The sequence below is a fragment of the Elephantulus edwardii genome, unplaced genomic scaffold, assembly GCF_000299155.1.
Source record: "Elephantulus edwardii isolate Elephantulus edwardi_28Jun2011 unplaced genomic scaffold, EleEdw1.0 scaffold00106, whole genome shotgun sequence".
Classification (NCBI taxonomy): domain Eukaryota; kingdom Metazoa; phylum Chordata; class Mammalia; order Macroscelidea; family Macroscelididae; genus Elephantulus; species Elephantulus edwardii.
In genome coordinates this window covers 9,551,838-9,573,048 of record NW_006399856.1, presented here as the reverse complement: position 1 = coordinate 9,573,048, position 21,211 = coordinate 9,551,838, and the positions used below count along the sequence as shown (strand labels likewise).

Sequence of the window (21,211 nt, the reverse complement as noted above, 5' to 3'; positions counted from 1 at the left end):
TGAGACCCTTGGCATCCTTCAATGTTGTCTATGTAAAATGAGACCCTTGGCATCCTTCAACGTTGTCTATGTCTAAAATTATATTCCTCTTGGTCCAGCTGTGAGGATTTTGATTTGATTTCGGTTAAGGCGGCATCTATACTGTTCTCTGCTTTGCACCGTCCACATTAGTAATGTGGACTCTACTTTGGGGAGGCAGCTTTTTCATATTTTGAGTGCCTTCCAAAGCTGAGAGGTTCAACCAGAGAGTATACGAAACAATATTCTGCTACTCTTCATAAGCTTTGCACTGTCCAATTTTTTAGAAGTATAATCATCAGATCCTTTTCCCATATCTGTTACTGTCTAGAAGCACCACTGAAATCTATCCACCACTAATGATACTATTTGTATTAGAAATACTGGTAATAGTTTATAGCTTTCAGAATCACAGTAAGTTACCACAGTCAAAGAAAACTGACAACAAATTGATGTTCTACAAAAAATAATACACACACACACACACAGAGACCAAGAGGGGAATGGTGGCTATTTGAAAATATTGCCATTCAAGAAATATCTAGGGCTTCAAGAAGCAGGAAGAGATAAGAAAAGATCCATCTTTATAGGCTTCAAAGAGATCATGGCCTACCAATGCTTGGAATTCTAACTCAGCTTCCGGAACTGTGGAACAATACACTTTTTTCCCCTTATAACCACTCAATTTATGGTTCTAAGTTACATCAATCCTAGGTAATTACTATAGTATTTAAACCTCACTAAATATCTCAGGTCTTATTGTGCAGGCTTGGACCTACTGTATACTTGCAAAATAATCCCCAAAAATAAATAAGAAAAGAATATTTTGCTCATTCTTAAGATGGCATTATTGAAATTTTACAGAGACAGGTAACCAAATGTTTATGTGAGAACAAATGAATTAAGATTGGCACACTGACAGCAATTCTAGGACTTTTATCCAGTCTCTTGCCATATAAACGTACAATGAATGTCAATTATGTTGGAGGAGAAGACTTTTCCAAAAGAGCCTGACACAAACTCAGCCTTTGAATTATTTGTTTGAAATGCCTTCATATTTTCCTGCTCGGAAATTCTAGTCCAGGGAAGATCAGATACCTGTAACAAACTCATCTTAAGCATGTGGTCAGGTGGACATCTATAAAATGTTTATCATTTCACCAATAAAAATTTAAAATGGAGTGGACCATTCTCCTTTAGAAGGGAGGCTGGAAGCTTTTGGTTACAGGAAGTCTTACAGAAATATAAACACAAAAGGCAAAATAATAGCAGGGCTTCTGGCTTCTCAGTGCATGCTCAGCAGGAGGTTGAGACTAAATCTCATTAGACTTCAAGTCAAAATCAAGATTTCCATTGTTGGGACAAGTAAATAATAACAATGAAAGATGATTAGATCAAATACCAGACATAGATATAAGAGATTGAAGCATGGCTTCCTAATTCCTCCTTTAAGATACACAACGGAAATGGTTTTATCTTTTCTATTTGTAGTGTATTTAAGCTATATGCTGAGCAAATTATTTGAGAAGCTGAACTCTCTGAAGAAAATGTGGCATCAGAATTGGAGGAAGACATCAATAACTTTTGTTATACAGATGACACAACCTTGCTTGCTGAAAGATGGGGAGGATTTAAAGCACTTGCTACAGAAGGTTAAATATTGTAACCCGTAATATTGATTGTATTTCAAGATCAAGAAAACAAAAATACTCGCCATTGAACCAAGAGGTAACATCATGATGGATGGAGAAAGGATTGAGACTGTCAGTGACTTCATCTTACTTGGATCCTGGATCCACAGTCAATGCACTTGGTACCAGCAGTCAAGAGATCAGGACACATATTGAACTAGGAAATTCTGTAGTTGGGGACCTCTCTAAATTATTGAGGTGCAATGATGGCAGTTTGAAGATAAAGAAATGCTTAATTTAGGCCATCATCACTGACTATGCATCTGACAGCCAGACAAAGACTAAAGATGACAAAAGAATTGATGCCTTTGAACTGTAGAGTTGGAAAAGAGTGCTGAAGATTCCATAGACTGCACAAAGAACAAACAGATATGTATGGGAGAAGGTACAGCTAGAGTGCTTGTTGAGGCAAAGACCATGAAGCTTCATCTCACATATTTTGGGTATGCTACTTGTTGTTGTTGTTATGTGCCGTCTAGTCGCTTACGACTCATAGCGACCCTATGTACAACAGCCCTAAACTCTGCTCTGTCCTGTGCCAATTGCACTGTCTCTGACACTCCCATTCCGATTATCCCACTCAATCAATCCACCTCATAGAGGGCCTTCCACTCCTGCGCTGTCCCTCCACCCTCCCAAGCATGATGTCCTCTCCAAGGACAAGTCTCTCCTCACAATATGTCGAAAGTATGTTAGACGGAGCCCCAGAATCCTTGCCTCCAAGGAGCCAACCGGTTTAACCCTTTCCAGGACAAATCTGTTTGTTTTCCTAGCAGTCCATAGTATTCTCAATACTCTTCTCCAGCACCACAGCTCAAAGGCATCAATTCTCCTTCTATCCTCCTTGGTCATTGTCCAACTCTCTGATGCATAACAAGTGATTGCGAAGACCAGGCCTGTATCAAACACACCTTAGTCTCCAGAGAGACACCATTGCTCTTCAGCACTTTGGAGAGGTCCCTAACAGCAGACTTTCCCATGGCAACGCGCCTTTTAATTTCCTGGCTACTGGTGCCAAGAGTGTTGACTGTGGAGACAAGCAAACTAAAGATATGAACAATCTCAATCTCTTCACCATCCATCCTGATGCTGCCATTTGGTGATTCCTTAAAGAAAGACATCATGTATGGGAAGGTGGATGAGTGGCTAAAGAAAGAAATACTCTTAACTAGGTGAATTGATGCCACGACTGTGGCAATGGGCTTGACTGTGTCAGAGATTATGTGGATAGCACAGGATAGTACAGTGATCTGATCTGCTGTTTATAGGGTTACTCTGAGTCATACCCATCTCAACGACATCTAACAACAACAATTTTAGTGTAAATATTTGTAAAATGAGTAAGTTTGTACTAGAAATCTTTAATACATATTTCAGCTCTGATACTCTACCGATAAATAATGATTTATGCAGCCACCATTTATATAGCAGTTTACCTCAGTGGTACAAATTACTAAACTTGGAATTGATCTATAAAACTAGGGTCAGGAGCAAAACACATGTGTAACGTTTTTATCCAGGGAAAATCTCGATTAAACAAATATCTAGAAAGGAACATATATACTAAGGGAAAGAAATGAAAGTTACAAAAGAGAAGACAAAACGATTATGTGATAGGGATGATAATAGGAGTTTACTGTGTATGTCTGAGAGTGTGATGTTTTATGTACAGTTGATAATGTATTTTATGTTTGCATTTATGGGAAAGCATTTATTCTTCCCCACTTCTGAAGATTCTAACTAAGGGGGAAAAATAATTCTGATTCTCTGTGTTCTAAAGATTTACCCTTCTCTATTATGGTTAAGTATAATGTTAACATGCATCTACAAGTATTATTATATACTTGTATTTATGGAGTGACCTTAGTATTTTAAAGACTGAAGGATAAAAACTTATAATATCACAGGGGAATGTGATAAAGGAAAGACAATTATTTGGCAATAAAAATGGAAAACTCTATAGAGAATAAAACATTATATTCAATTTGAGAAAGAAGTATGAAAATCATCTTTATTTCTTAAGAGACTCAAGAATAGATTGTTTTTAGTTTAACTGCTAAAGATTTAGTCAAACAATAAATCCAGAGCTTATACTAAACATAGTTTATCATTGTGTGTAATGAAATACAGCATCTTAAACTCCTTGAAAGTCTCCAGGAAGGCATGGAGATCAATGCCAATGGAACAAAACAGAGGGAAACCCTATTTTGTTAAAGAAATGTAAACCTAACAAATAGTACAACTGAAGCAATACATTCAATTAAAAAAAAAATAACTGGTAAAGAAAGTGTTGAACAAGAAAGTCACTTGACACTGTGTATGTATATAAGTTTGAGTGAGGGACACTCTCAAATTAGTGGGAAATTAGAATCTGAGGCATTTCTGATATAATGTGATCACCAATAACTTAAAAGAGTAAGAAATACAATTTTATATCATTATTGTTGCTATATAGTGCTGAGTCGCTTGCGACTCATAGCAACTCTATGTACAAGAGCCCTAAACCTTGCTCTATCCTGTGCCAACCTCATTGTCTCTGAAACAAAAACGCCCACTGCCCCAATCACTGTATCGATCCATCTCATCGAGGGTCTTCCTCTCCTGCGCCGTCCATCCACTCTCCTAAACATGATGTCCCTCTCCAAGGACCAGCCCCTCCTTGCAACATGCCCAAAGTATGTCAGACGAAGCTTCAGAATCCTTGACTCCAAGGAGCAGCCTGGCTTCACCTTCTCCAAAACAAAACTGTTTGTTCTCCTAGCAGTCCATGGTATATTCAACACTCTTCTCCAGCACCACAGCTCAAAGGTATCAATTCTCTTTCTATCATCCCTAGTCACTGTCTAGCTCTCCAATACACAGCATGCAATTGTGAAGACTATAGCCTGGATCAGGCGCACACCTTAGTCTCCAGCCTGATGCCATTGTTCTTCAGTACTCTTGAGAGGTCCCTCACAGTTGGCTTTCCCAATGCAATTCATCTCTTGATTCCCTGACTTCTGGTACCAAAGGTACTGACTGTGGAGCCAAGCAAACTAAAACTATGAACTATCTCAATCTCATCACCATTTATACTAATGCTGCCAATTGGCCCAGTTGTGAGAATCTTTGTTTCCTTGATGTTGAGCTTCAAAACATATTGAAGACTGCAGTCTATTATCACATTTAAAAAGAAAACATTCTCTTGACGCATAAAGGAAGTATGTGCTTTGTTAAACTCTATAAAGCAACCCGCCAATATTTCCAAATTAAAGCAAGTATCACAGTTGTGCAAAAGATATGACCTGTGTTTCAAACAACATCCTCACTAGACAACATTCACGGCCCCGAGTAATTCTGAGTGTAAAGGATAGTGAGGTAAAGCATAGCGCAGAATGAACTGCAGGGACTGGCAAGTGGGAAGGACCAATACATTTCCTAGTACAGATGTCCAAAAATGCCTCAGCAGTTAGTGACAATGGGATTATAGATCATATAAGAAAAAAATCTAACAACATTTATCACTTCCATATTTCTACTGACAGAGAAGATGTACTCTACACAGCGGAGACCAGAAAAATGAAATTCTTTCCTGGCTTCCTGGGAGAAAGATGGGCCATCTCTTCTCATCACAATTTATACCTTTAGAAACCAGATGGAAAATCACAAGTCAGAACAAACTCAACAGCACTATATTTGTGTTTGAGAGATGTCTCAGAAGACTGACCTGAGGATTTAATTCTGAAAAATTTGCCACTGAAACCCCTGTGGAACACAATTCTACCCTGAAACACAGGAGGTTGCCATGAGATTGAATCAACTTGATGAGAGCTAATTTCAAAGTAGATTATGAATACTTTGAAGGCAAAAGTTTCTTCTTCCTATTTTATTCTTCCATCTTCCAACATAGTGCAAAGTCTATGACAAATCCAGTCTGCTACTCAACTCACTGCTTCATTACAATAAATTGAACAACTCTAAACATTACTACTTACATGGAAAATACTTTAAGTGAAATAGATACGTAGAACTCTTTTTTTTAACAAAAAGAGTTCCCTTTTCTAATTTAATAGTGGAATAATAATAATAATAATAATACCAAACATGATGTCAAGGATATTGTTCAGGAAACTGTGACATATTTTGGATGAAATGCAAAACCAATATCCTAAGACTACAATAATTTATCATCAAGTGCAGTTGTTAGAATTAGTATTGATCCTTGGTACATTGTAACCAGAATAATCTTGTTATATCACTGTAAAATTCTCCCACTACATCATTTTGCTTTTAGATGCTCCCTTAAATTGTGTCCTTAGGTTTTCCAAGTATGTGTAGTTGTAACTTAAATTTTTTTTGCTCAAATTAGATAGCTTTTAGAAGATACACATATGCATAAAACACACAAATTATTTTGAAGTCACTGTATGAGGATATAGTTTTAAAAACTGAAAGGAGATTAATTATCTAATACAATTCCTTCATCATTGAAATAAAGTAACTGGGTGTTTAAAGTATATAGGGTTTTGCATTGCTAACCAAATGTTCACCCAACTACTCAGATGGAGTCTTCTGGTTGTTGTTAAGTGCCATTGAGTCAAGTACAACTATAGCAGCCCTATGAACAGCAGATCTGGACCCTGTCCAATCCTGCACCATCCTTATCATCTCTGATATACTTGGTCTCATTGCTGCAGTCACTGTGTCAATTCAGCTCACTGAGGGTCTTCCTCTATCTGACTCTACCTTTTGAGGCATGATGTTCCTTTCCAAAGAACAGCTCCTCCTAACAACATGCCCAAAGTAAATGAGATGACATTTCATCATCCTTACCTCTAAGAAGCACTCTGATTACACTTTCTCCAACATATATGGTGTGCCTGATACAGGCCATAATCTTTGCAATCATTTGCTATGCATCAGAGAGCTGGACAATGATTAAGGAGGATAGAAGGAGAATTGATGCCTTTGAGCTGTGGTGCTGGAGAAGAGTATTGCATATACCATGGACTGCTAGGAAAACAGATTTGTCCTGGAGAGGGTGAAGCCAGGCTGCTCCTTGACGCAAGGATTCTGCAGCTTCATCTAACATAATCTGGACATGTTGCAAGGAGGGACCAGTCCTTGGAGAAGGATGTCATGCTTGGGAGGGTAGAGGGACAGTACAGGAGAGGAAGACCCTCAATGAGATGGATGATTCAGTGACTGGGGTAATGGGGGTGGTGTGTCAGAGATGGTGAGACTGGCATAGCATAGAGCAGAGTTTAGGGCTATTGTACATAGGGTTGCTATGAGTTGCAGACAACACGATGGCAAAAGACCTGAACTCTTTCTATAACTATTGTCATTTCTCTAAGGTCATGGAGTTTTCAGAGGCATGTTGTTTAGGAAGTGAATGCCACTCCTGCTTCCAAATCTGTCTTACTCTAGGAGCTCCATCAAACACTGTCTACCATGCGTAACCATTATGGCATTTGACACTCTAATAGCACAAGGTTCAGCATCATAACAACACCAGGTTACCTTAGTACAGCATATTGACAGAAGAGTACTGTACCACTTAGAGGAATGTTCTTCCATAATATAATAATACTAGGCCCTGAGGACCAACAGACTTTTAAATACAAAGGCCCTCCACCAAGGTGGTATTGACTATAAACTAGAAGCTTAAATTAAACAAACAAAAAAAAAAAATAAACCAAAAAAAGGAAAAAACCCCAAAACAAAACAAACCCACAACTAAACATTTCACATGGACCCTCAACTAAAACAGGAGAGCCCACTTTTCAGAGTCCAGCTGCTTCCCCCAATTTCCAAAGTGAAGACAAGGACCTGATCTTAAATACAAAGGCCCTCTACAAGATTATGCTGATTCTAAACAAGAGGCTTAAATTAAAAACAACAACAACAAGATAAATAACCACAACCAAACATTCCACAAGGACCCTCAAACAAAACAAGAGTGCCCACCAGGTATAACATTTAAAATTAAATGTAAATGTTTTTCTAAAATTTATTTTCAATATAAATCTATAATTTAGAAATGGCAGACCTACCAATAAAACTACTTAGCTCAAATAATTGCAAACTTTTATGTATTCAGTGTTTTATCTTGACAGGAACTATTTAATGTTGTACTCTTAGTACTTTTTGACTAATCAGTAATATCGCCAGCTTACTAAAAAGAAGTAAAAAGTCTACTTAAACAATTCACCAAAGAAGACATTCAGATGGCCAACAAGCACATGAAGCAATGTTCAAAATCCCTAGCTCTAAGAGAGATGTAAATCAAAACAACTATGAGATATCATCTCACTCCAGTAAGAATAGCAAAATTCAACAGAACAGCAAACAACAAATGCTGCTGAGGTTGTCAAGAAGCTGGAACCCTTATTTACTACTGATGGAAGTGTAAAATGGTTCAACCATTATGGAAGGCTGTATGGAGCTTGCTCAAAAAGTTAGAAATAGAAATACTTGACAGAGCAATTCCAATACTGGGAATATACTCTAAAGAAACCATAGCTGCCACCTTAGTAGATATATGCACACCCATGTTTATTGTAGTTTTGTTCACAATAGCAAAGAGTTGGAAACAACCTAAATGTCCATCAACAAACAAATGGATAGAGAAGCTTTGGTACATTTACACAATGGAATACTATGCTGCATTAAAAAACAAGGAACTCATGAATCATTATACAAAATGGGTGACCCTGGTGGACATTATGCTGAGTTAAATATCGCAGTACAAAAAGGCAAATATGGCATAATGCCACTGTTATAAAACAGGACTGACATGGGGGTGGGGGGAAATGAAGAACAGAGGGGATAAATAATCTACACGATCTTGAAACAGATGAGGGAGAGAACTGTATAAAAGGAATATAAAATTAGGCATTATTGGCATGACAAGGGTCCAGACAGAATAAGAGCTGCACAGTAAAGTGGTCTGGGGGTGGGCAATGACTGTATAACAAAGAAAGAATATGATAGGGGTATGGGAGATGGGGAGAAAATGTGCAACAATGAGCAATTGGAAACCCAAGTTCTTTATAAACTTTCATTAAAATATCAATTAAAAAAAGGAAAAAAATTCTACTTAAATCATTTTCACTTAATTACATACATGTAAAATTTTATTGCTTTGAGTTTTCTTAGGCTTTAAAAAACTAAGATTGGTTTTAACTTACTTCAGATAAAGGAAATGTTTTTCCAGTTGACATATGGCACTGCCCATACTTATTTCCAAAATTAACTCTATATGGCAAGTTTAGCATATTTTTAGTGCTTGTGGTATACTTTTAATCTAGGAATCACATCAATTTGAGGTATGTAATTATTTTGTAATTTTACTGCCTCCACTCTATTCTATAGGACTTTACCTCTTGGAAATAGCATAATATTTGTTTGTAATTCACTCTTACCCTATTTGAGTCAATTCTTGCTCTGGAAGTGTAGATGGGAGGGGGGATGTTGAAGGCCTGAGGGACCAGGTACTCCTCAGCATCCATCATGTCTTCTAAATCCTCTTCATCTAACAGATTCTGAAAGAACTTGCTGTCATTTGGACTGGGAAGTTTCATACGATCATCACCCTAAAGGACCATCAGCAAACAAACACAAATGAATATAATGTTATGATTCTTTCCTTCATTTGGAATATATGTGCATTGTGTGTGTGTGTGTGTGTGTATACACACAGACACATGCACATATACAAATACATATAAGAGCTCTGGTGGCCTAGTCAGTAGGAAATTGAGCTGTGAGCTCAAGGGTGGGCAAGTTCAAATCCATCAACTACCTCATGGGAGAAAGATTTCAATCTCCTCCAGTGTTATTTAAAGCCTCTGAAAACTCACTGTAGGGTCAGCTATGCGTTGATAGCAATGCAGAGAAGTATATATAGAATAAATTTATATATTATATATTACATATTATATATTATACACATAACCAAAATAAGTCATTGGAAAAAACCAGTGTAGTCATTAATAAACAATCTTCATCATAATAACATTTTATAAAGAAAGAAGACTTATATAACTGGTTGTTTTATTGTTGTTTTGTGCTGTTAAGTCAGAACTCATTCATAGCTGCCCTCCAGTCAATATTCAGAGGCTTGTAAATTACACTGGAGATTATCCATCTTTTCCCAAACCACTGTGTGATTTGAACCACATACCCACAGGTTGTCAGTGCAATACCTTATGCACCAGTACCTTGCAATTACCTTACACACTAGATCAATAGAGCTGTCAACTAACAGATTAGATGTATTAAGGTAAATACCAAAGAAATACGGTAAGTGCCTATGGAAACAATGAAATCAGAACGCCAAGGGATATTTTGACATAATAAGAATTCTTTGGTTATCAAAGCTAGGCCTGGTTGCCAAGATATCATTATGTTATGACTTGATGACAATTTTATAAAGGAAAATAAATTTATCACTCTCTAATTTATTTAATTCATATGTTATTTTGTTTCGTTTCACCAAACAACATGTAAAATTGCCATGGCACACTGACTCTGTAATTTGTTCTATGGTATAAAAGGTACATTTTCAAAATGATGACTTTCAAAACCACTATACACAAGGGAAGATTCATGTTATCTTCTTTCTCACTATTTATTTTCTTGCTATTTCTTAAATACAACATTTTTTAAGGTTAAATAAGCATCATAGACAATATGAGTTTATGAAAGTTCATTTGAGCAGCAGCAGCTGGAAATCGTTAAGAGTATGTTTCAGGTCCCGCTTATTATCATGTTGGCCTATTGATATGAAGATAAGGATTCGCTTGTTTTGTAGGAATAAAAAGTCAAAATCAATGCAATTTTAATGGTTTGCATAAAAATAATCATAGAGAACTATATGACTATTGTTAAGGAATCAAGTCCTAGTTTTGAGTGTCTTCATATAAAAGGTTATTTTGATCTGTTATTTGATTCATATGTACAGCATTTCATTTGCATCTGAGTTATTGCTTGGATGCTGCATACCTCCCCAAACAAAACATAATTAAAATATTTAATATAAAATGAAATGTTAATATATTGAAATTTTTAATTCAGTATCTTCAAGTATGGGCAAAATTAAACTAAAATTTTGGTTTTGGATAGGGAATATTATGCTAATGAAATGAACAAAAACTTACAGATAATATTAATACAAAGAGTGTGAGAAGGCTTGTTTGAGGAAAGGAACATTTTATGTAAATGATAATCTCTGTTATCTGGCTATTCAATAGTATTGCCACTTAAAAGCCAAGGAAGAAGCTTCGAGTTGATCTAACATCAATTAAACCATTTACATATTATTCTGCTCAATTCATCACATTTAAGTTAGTAGTGATTCTCACAATTCTGAATCTTGAATGTTGTTCCTATTTCACAGTGATGTTGCTAGTGATATTTTAAAAACATAAGCCAAATGCACAAACCTGAATAACGAGGTATCTCTGAGGGTCTCGAGCCATCCTGGAGAATTCAGCAGCCAGTTCCTTGAATTTAGGTCTGCTGTCAGCATCAATCATCCAACCTAGAAATTTATATCAAAAAGAATCACTATATCCACAATTATAACAAGATTTAGACTATAAAAGCATAGGCTAAGTAGTAATCGTTGTTGTTGTTACAAGCTGTAGAGTCACCTGTGACCACAGCAACCCTGTGTACAACAGCTCTGAAGCCTACCCTGTTCGGTGCCAGTCTCACTGACTCCACACTCCTACCCCCATTGCCCTAGTTACTCTATAAATATATGTGTATTATTTTAAATAATAATGACCTAAAAACAAGGAAAGTAAAAGAATCCAACAGATGGGATTATCATAATCTGTTTTAAACATAAATAATAAATTGGAACATATGGACAATCTCTTCCCATGTGATTTACTTCCTCTCAAAACCCACTGGAGGGCAGCTATGAATTGGATCCAAGTCAATGCAACACAATAACAACAACATATATAAGTATACATCTTTTTTTTTTTTTTAAATTTTTGTGTGCGTGTACCGTCAAATCAGATCCAACTGGCACAGGAGGAGATCGCCCCCCCCTTCCCCGGCAGAGCATCTGGTGGATTCAAACCGTGCACCTCTGGGATTGTAGTTGCAGCTTCCTGCCACCAGGCCACCAGAGCTCCCCATAAGTATACATCTTGTTGTTGTTGTTGTTGTTCACTGCTGTCGAGTCAAGCCCAACTCATAGCGACCCTATGAACAAAAGACCTGAAGCCTTTCTATAACTAGCATCGTTTATCAAAGTTCATAGTTTCTAGAGGCATGTTATTTAGGAAGTGTATGTCACTCACAATAAAATTTATTTTTTAAAAATACTGATCCTGAAAGGAAAATTTCCTAAACAATGTCCCCACACCCAGTATTGTAAGAACCTATACTTTTGATCTTGTGTAAACGTTTACGTTCTAGGAACTAGCTGACCACAAACTGAACAAGCAATTACTGGAAAAACCATATCTTAACTAACATCAGCAGCAGATGGCTGACCTGGGACTGAACTTCTGCTTTTCTGAAGAGCCAATGAGCAAACTCCACGCCAAAGAACCCCTAGACCCTCTATAAAAATCCCTTGCTTTTTCCGCTAGGGGTCGACTTCCCTGTCTCCTGCGAGAGAGATACAAGTCGTCCAGGAGCTCCGCCAATAAAGCCTCCTGTGATTGCAGCAAGTGGTTCTGGTGTGAGTTGCTCAGGGTCACACCCAATCAGGGAAAGCCCTAGTTTGGGGTCTTTCAATCCTATTTTTAAGTAAGGAAAACCAGAGACTCTGGATTTTCATTTTTCTTTGATGTGAGAAATTCTTCTAGTGAGCATTTTTTTAATAGTTATAGAGAAGATAGAGACCTCTGGTGGCCTAGTGGTAAGAGGCTGTACTGAAATCCTGAAAGCACTGGTTCAAAACCACCAGTTGCCCTGCGAGCAAGGGATGGATTATCTTCTCTGGAGCAATTAACTGCCTCTGAAAATCTGCTGAGGGTCGACTATGGGTTGATTCAGACTAAAGAGTACACAACAACAACAACATAGAAAAAATAATTGATATATAATGTATTATTTCACATGGAAAGTGATATGAGGAATAAGACTCAGTGTTGGAGAATTAGAAAGCAACTTTCCCATGCTATTTTTCCCCTGTGTGTGTGTGGGGGGAACCCCAACAACCCTAATACAAAGTGATTGGTAATGTTTTGTTCAGTTATAGCCATTAGCTTATCTTAGTACTACCCTTTCCAGCAGAAAAATACTATCAGCAATTTTCAAGGTGTGCACCATTATTTAGCAGGGAGTCTAGATAAAGTGGGTCTTATCTCCACAGGCTCTTTTTTTAGCTGATCTGATGACAAAATAAAAATACCATACTTGTCTTCATTTTCTTGTCAAATAACTCTCTTCTAGGTATGAAAACTTAAAAAAAGAGCCAAGTAGTTGAGATTGTTTTGTTATTTTTGTATCATTTTGTCAAACCATGTAAGTGAAATTTTATGTCGTGCTAATTTTGAGTTTATTATACTATAACACATAAATTTTATGAATCTTCTTCTATAGACATCTACCAACTTAATTAAGCTTCTTTTACCCTTTTCTGAGGTTTAATTTTCATTCATGTTCTAGGAAGTGTTTGACTACCATCCTATGAACCATAAAATCGCCTTTCTTTTCTTTTAACAAAGTTCAAAGTTTCTATCCATACCTCTGCCCTAGATTGTTTGTGCATCCTATTTTTTTTAAATTTCTCATCAAGATGCTGATAAAAAAATGGGTGCTTCTGAATCTATTAGAATAATAAAAGGTTAACCTCACAGTGAGTTATCAGCTTCTCTCTAACTAAATGTTGAGTAAACAGAACTGTACTTACAGAAAAGGGCATGCTGACCTGGGCTAGAAAGCACATTTTTTATTTCTTCCCTCACTGTCAGAATGTATCACACATGTCATGAATATAAATCTGAATAGACCTGGGTCCAAAGTCTCTTATTAATAAAATGCTTATTCACCTTCACCAGTTGCTTCTTTGCTAACCCTGTAGAAATCAAACGTGGGAAAACCCAGATTATTCAAGAGAGATTGCTGCATGTTAATCTCACTTAAGTAAAAAGAAAAAAGAAACCCAGACACCTCCAGAGAGTTCTCTAATTCTATTTAAATTAGAGCCTTGCCTTTCAAAACATGTGTATAATACATATGCATCTGGGGCACAAAAAAAAAAGGAGAAAGAACGTAAGAGAGATGTAAACAAGCTAGCCAATTGGAAAAAAGTAAACATTATTAATCCTTTCACTCTTTTAGGTTTCTTTCTTTCATACTCCTCCTCTTTGGCCCACTACTTTCCTCTTGATTAAAAGTGCTACACACATTTCCATTTAGTCCATTTTTAAAAGCTGCCAATTTTTAAGCATACTTTAGGTTTAGATTATTTATTTAGTTTTATATTACCCTATATGAGTTTCTAAGATTACTGTGGTTGATTAGATGAGCTCTGCCGGCTAAGTGAATAAAGAATTGCTCTTCTACCCCAAAGGCAAGCGGTTTAAATTCACTAGCTGCTCCACAGGAGAAAGATGGGCAGTCTCCTCCCATGAGATTTATAACTTTTGAAAATCTGCTAGAGTCAACTATGAGTTGATTTTGACTCCATGGCATAAATCAACAACAATTATATTTCTTTGGGATAGACGATTAGATTGTCCTAGACATTATAAAGGAAGCTCTGATGGTCTAGTTGTAAAAAAGGTGCACTGCAATCCTGAGGACATGCAGTTCAAAGCCACCAGCTTCTTCATGAGTGAGAAGGATTGACAGTCTCTTCCTGTGTGATTAACTGCTTCTGAAAACCCCCAGTTCTGACTTGATGGCATACAACAACAGAAATTATAAGGAGAGTAAGAGTCATATAATTCTGACTACCTAACACAAAAGTATAATATTATTTCATATTAACAGTAAGCACAACAAATAAATGTTTATATATTCTTTACATAATTATTTATGAACTCATGTTTTTCAGTGCAGAGGAACACCATGCAAGCAAATCCATAGACATTATTATTTTTCTAAGAATGACAATGATGATGATTAAATTATTTTGCTGCCTTACATTTGACCATGACCATATAAACATCAATGGTGCAGATGGGAGGCTGAGGCAAACGTTCCCCCTTCTCTAGTAAATCAGGAATTTCTCGGGTTGGAATTCCATCGTAGGGCTTTCCTCCAAATGTCATTAGTTCCCAAATAGTGACTCCTAAAATGAAGAGCAAATTCTTAAGTAAGTATATGGACAACATACTTTGAACAAGCCAGCACTCTTTTGTCAATAGCAAAACCATGACCTCTAGAAAAAATATCAAAAGACCATGTGAAGAAAGTTTCTTCAGAATCCTATATACATGATAGCAAAGCCTAATCCCAAAGTCTTGTGGAAAATGCAATTTTCTTACCCTTATCTGGAATTACAAATGGGTTACAGAGTCACTATACAGTGAAGAAGAGAATACAAAACTGGTCCTATTCCGCCTCAGAATGTAGGTTAATGTTTATAAACACAAGTTACTTTTCACAGTTAATTTAAGTTACAAATGTGTATTCAGCATCAGATGGATACAACTGCAGGTTAAAATATGATATTGACACATTTTGAGATTATTCCATACCATCTTTACTACTAAAAGTTGCAAAGACTAAGCATAAGTTCTACACTTTTTACATTCTTGGTTTGAAAAGGCATTGTGACTCTTTTTACCTAACACACAGAGGAAACAAAGCAGAAAATAACAAGCAAACCAGTTGTGAAAGCATTCTGGCTCACAGTGGCCCTATGTGTGTCAAAGCAGAGCCTTCTTCCACAGAGGTTTCAACGGTTCACCTTGGGGAAACCTTAGATTGTCAGCTTTTCAGGTATCATAAAACACATTCTTTTCATTAGCACCTATGAAAGTTTGAGTGAGGAATGAATGGTACATGCATAACCTATAACAAATGAAATGAGGATAATGAACTGGAAGAGAATCAAGGATGGTTGATTCCTTAAATAATGAAATGGCTTTTCTGAAATCATCAGAGCATTGATCTTTACTGTCAAAACTAATACCTTATTGCTTGCATGGAAATATCCATTTCTGAAAATCAGAATGCTCCTGATTTTTAGCAGTCCATACTCTGGTGGCCTAGCAATTAGAACCAGTGATGCAATCGAAAGGCACGCAGCTCAAATCCACACCAGCTGCTCTGCGGGGTAAGGATAGGAAATCACCTCCCATACAATTTACTGGCTCCGAAAACTCACTGGAGCATCAGCTTTGAGTCAGTTCCAACTTGACAGCATACAACAACAACATATACTGTATAAGTCTTCATTATGACCTAATAATTATATAACAGTTATGTTTTTTATATAAATATTTGTAATTAAGAAACAGCTAGCTATACAAGATAGTATTTCAAAGTGAGTTTCAAACGATTCAGGTATATACATATCTCTTAGTGCAAATTCACCAATTGGCTCATGTTTTGAAACAACTATTGCCATTTGTAATTAATTATTTATTCAAACTGAAGTCTTATTTTTTTAGCTTTAAAGAGTTATTACTGAAGGTTAATAAAACTACAAATCTTAAATATATAAGTATGTGTAAACTTTCAATTACCTTTTATGATTACCTATTGCCACTAAGTGATTGTGACTCATTTTGACCCTAGAGGATAGAGTAGAATTGCCCCATAAAGCTTCCAAGGTTTTACATCTTTCTGGAATCCACCTGCCACATACCTCCCCCCTCCAGAGAGTGGGAGGGTCCAGACTGTTCACCTTTGTGTCAGTAGACAAATGTTTAACCACTGTGCCACAGACTCATGAAAGTTCCTGAAATAGCACTGTTAGAACTAGTTGGCAAACTGCACCAAGTAACACCATCTGAGGTGACGAAAACTGGACTGTATATAAAATATTTGAGCTGTGTTTCAATAGAATTGGGTTAGTTCTTACAGGAATATGCCTACAGTTAGTCATAACAGTAAAAAGCTATTTTGTAAGATGAGTTTACATGTATCAATATACCTACAAGGCTGCTACAAGTCTAAATTATGCATTTTCTGAACTATCTACTGCATTCTTGTCAGAGCTGCCATTATTACTCCATTGCAATGAGGCTCCCTATCATGGGGTTTCATCTGCAAGTACTACAGCATAAACTATAATCTTCATTGCTGCATGTACTTTCTTATAGTCACTAATTATATCAAAGTTTCCATTGTTTGACCTACAATATTATGGTAAATTGCATCAGAAATAAATTTTTGAGTATGAAATAGTTATTAATGGAGGAGGGGAAAGGCACCTGCTTAGTTACTGAAAAATGTAATTCAATGTGGACAGATTTAACAATTTGTTGTTAGTATTGCCATGATCTGAGAAACACTATGTTTTATCAATTTACATCTAAATGTATCACATATTATCCATAAGTAAAACTGATAATAAATATCACTAAAGTGTTATACTATGAACCCAATGGCAAGTGGCTCAAATCCACCAGTTGCTCCACACAGAAAAGGTGGGAAATCTCTTTTCCTATGACTTTACAATTTCTGAAAACCTACTAGAAGACTCGCTATGAGTTAGTTCAAATGCCATGGCATTGACTGACTGACTGAAGGATTCTCTATGGCTTGATATGGGAGGGTGACATGTGGGATGACACCATGAGTTACTGCACTGATGATACTAACCCTAGCAACACCACTGGTCTGATATTTTCTTTGTTAATATTTGCACACTATGTTTCTTATTTTAGCATAAATGTGTAGATAGTGATTCATTTAACTGCTTAATCTTTATTAAGTTCTATTCAATTTTGTATATTAGGGAATAATTCAATAAAAACACTAATTATAGCTCCATTCTCATGAGTCAGGTTGTAACAATTTGTAATAATTTTGCAATTTTATGTAGCAAGTCATGTTCACAGTTAATGAAGATATATTATTAACATAGCTATTAATGCAGAATACACCTCAACATCTCTTTCAGAAATTCCAATAAAAGCAAGACATAAGAAATTGCAACTCGAATAAAAGCAAGTAGAATAAAGATATAAAAACAACAATAAAAGGAAAAAGTAAAATTTCTCACTTCTTTAATAACAATAAAATTATATCACTACTGGAGTGATAACAAAAAGGTTTAAATATATGTGGATTGATGTAGAGGGGCAATCTCAGAAAAACTAAATCCTCTAAACATATATTGCAATCCTATCACTTGAAAATATATACATGGAAGATAGGTATTTATTTTTATGAAAATAAAGATGTGCCCACTAGCAAATTTCCATAAAGTACACTATAAATATGATTATATACCACCTTTTGCTTTCTATACTTTTGCAATAAACTATGTTATATCTTCAAATACCTTATGGGTAGGAGCTGATGGTCTGAGCTAAGTGTCAAAACAAAGCTAACTTCCTTGCTTGTTAATTGATATTTGTTTCTTTGTCTCCTAGTTTGTGCATTGATTTGTATCTTTTTCTTGGATATTATAGACTGAATAACTGAATTATTATCAAAAGATAAACCTTAATATTAAAAATATGACCAATATGGTAACATTTTCTTGTATTGCTTTGGTTTTTTTTAGTGTTATGGTTTTTAATATTTCATATGCTATTTAAACTTTGCCTGCAGTGGTTTACCTCATCTGATTCAGGAAAATAAACATCCAGAAAAAGACAAAGAAAATAATATCTGTGAAAGATTTGTTTTTTAGTTACTCGATATAATCCTGTTGTTCTTAGTATGACTCATAATGTCCTATCAACAACAAATTTGAGCCCTGTCCTTTCCTGTGCCATCCTAATCATCTCTGACATACTGGAGCCAGTTGCCATAGTTACTGTGTCAATCCATTTCTTTGAGAGTCTTTCACTGTTTCTCTACCTTCCCAACCATGACGTCCCTTTCCAAAGAATTGCTAGGAAGCCTACCATAGCAAATACTTAAAGTACATGAGACAAAGCTTTGTCATCTTTGCCTCCAAGAAGCATTCTGACTGCACTTTCTACAAACTGTATCTGTTTATACTTTTAGCAGTCCAGGAGAAACTCAGTACTCTTCTCTAACACCCCAACTCAAAGGAATCAATTCTTGTTCTGTCATCCTTATTTATTGTCCAGTTCTCAGATGACTAACGTTATTGGAATGACTATGACCTGAATTAGGCACACCTTAGTCTTTCAACTGACATCATTGCTTCTTAGTAATATGGAGAGGTCCAGGCAGCAGATTTGTTTCCTGATATCCTGAATGCTGGCACCAAACGTATTCACTATGGATTCAGGTAAGATTAAATAGTTTACACCTTCAATATTTTCTCCATTTAACATGATGTTGTTCATTGGTGCTGAGGATTTTTGTGTTCTTGATGCTGAGATACAATCCATATTGAAGCCAGCCATCTATGATCTTCCGCAGTAAGCATTTTAGGTTCTTCTTGCTTTCAGCAAGCAAGATTGTGTCATCTGTATAATGCAGACTGTTGATGAGTCTTCCTCTGATTTTGATGCCACATTCATCTTTATAGAGTCCAGCTTCTCCAATGATTTTCTTTGTGTACAGATTAAGTAGGTATGAAAAAGGAGTACAACCCTAGCTGAATAGAGTAAGTTATACTTTTAGCCACCATTACCAACCTCTTTATTGAAATAGAAATAGCCATTGTGTTTTTTATTTATGAGTTAGAAATTCTAGTTTCATATGGAATTGCAAGGTATTATTTAAAGATAGAAAAAGTGCCAACTCATTCTAACACTTGGATTTCAGGCACAAAGTCAAAAAGCTGCAAAATCGACTTAAACACAAAGAAATGCTGTTAACTATAAAAATTCCTCTTCTCTAGTTCACTTTAATTATCCTAGCATTTCTGTTTACTCCAAAAGTAGGTGGCAAATTGAAATAAAATTTGCAATAAGCCTTTAGTTTCCTTGCTCCTCCCCCCAGTTGCACTAGCCACACCCTCTGGCTATTCGCATTGAATTCTGGGTTATGACAAAACTTTTATGTTCTGATTGCAGAAAAGAAATTCTTAGAAGATTAAAAAAAAATGGTGTGTGTTTGTCTGTGTTTTTTTTTTTTTTATCCCCATTGTATTCAGGCTTATATTTTTTTATTTGTTGAAAATTATGAGATTCTATGAATTTCCAAAATAACTTTCTGGGAAGGAGGCGGCAGCTAATAGTATCAGGCAAGTTGCCTGCCATTAATTCAGAAGTATTACAGACAATTTCAGTGGGATTATTAGTATTGTATGTTTCAAGGAACCAGGAAACTGAAAAAGACAGGCAATAATGCAATGCAGACATTTGCCTTTTTGAAGGAGGATGAAAAGAATGTTAATTCCAGGGGACCTCTGGTGGCCTAGTGGCAAAGAGCTGCAACTACAATCCCAGAGGCGCACGGTTCGAATCCACCAGATGCTCTGCTGGGGACGGAGGGGCAGTCTCCTCCTGTACCAGTCAGATCTGATTTGACGGTACACTCACATAAAAATAATAAAATAAAAAAATTTTAAAAATGTTAATTCCATATATAAGATTTAAAAGTAAATATTTATTTCTAACATGATAAAATTATTTGGCTTAGGATATTTTACACAACTTGATAGCTTTAAAGGCTATCTACTGTCTATGAATAGATTTACTTACCATAACTCCAAACGTCACTCTGATGGGTAAATTTTCTGTAGTGTATACATTCCAGTGCCATCCATTTAATTGGCATCTACAGAGAAATAAGGTACATTTCAAAATCACTTAGAAAGTCATTGCTACAGATTTTCCCTAAATATAAGCTCCATGGAGCAGCTGATGCATTTAAACAAGAGAGCTTTTAGTTAACAGCCAATTGCTTTAATCACTAGAACACCAGGCTCCTTTCGGGCCACTGGCAGAATGAGCTTCACCTGTACTTGTACTGCCTTTTCTCCTATAATTTAATCATTAAAGTGTCAAAAATCATGAATTCCAAAGATAGCATTGTTCGGTGTCTCTGCTACAATGCTACTTCCTTTATCTTGGTTAGCCAGTATTGAGAATATGAGCTATTTTCAAAATAGGAGCAATACAAAAGAACATGAGAATCAGCACAAATCCATTACCTAAAAGGGGAAAAATACAACTCAACTCACGTACCCTGCTGATGATGGGTGAGCTGAATCAGTTTCAACTACCAAGGGCAGCATTCTATAGCTAGAATATAATTAGATTCTATGGAATAAAGATAAACACTTCTACTTTGCAGTTGAAAGCTTAAAACTAAATAGGCCTCTGGAATCACTAGGTTGACTGCTCACCAAGGTGACACCAAGGTAACTCTATGACAGAAACCTCGTATTCAGTGAAAGGGAACAGAAGATACATTGAAAGTAATTTCCCTATGGGCAAGGAGTTAGCCAACTTTATGGACTACAGACATTGTGTTAAAGAAGTAAGTTTAAATCACAG

General features: G+C 36.2%; 1 protein-coding gene across 4 annotated transcripts in view; it reads right to left on the bottom strand.

The window, feature by feature from the left end:
* Nucleotides 1-21,211, bottom strand: part of ERBB4 (v-erb-b2 avian erythroblastic leukemia viral oncogene homolog 4) — a 1,418,810-nt gene that overhangs the window by 33,684 nt on the left and 1,363,915 nt on the right. For all 4 annotated transcript variants that reach the window (XM_006891926.1, XM_006891927.1, XM_006891929.1 and 1 more), the window contains exons 22-25: nt 20,414-20,489; nt 14,812-14,958; nt 11,138-11,235; nt 9,116-9,286 (exon numbers count right to left, since the gene is read on the bottom strand). In XM_006891926.1, the coding sequence (XP_006891988.1) occupies nt 9,116-9,286; nt 11,138-11,235; nt 14,812-14,958; nt 20,414-20,489 (492 nt within the window). The remainder of the gene's footprint in view (nt 1-9,115; nt 9,287-11,137; nt 11,236-14,811; nt 14,959-20,413; nt 20,490-21,211) is intronic.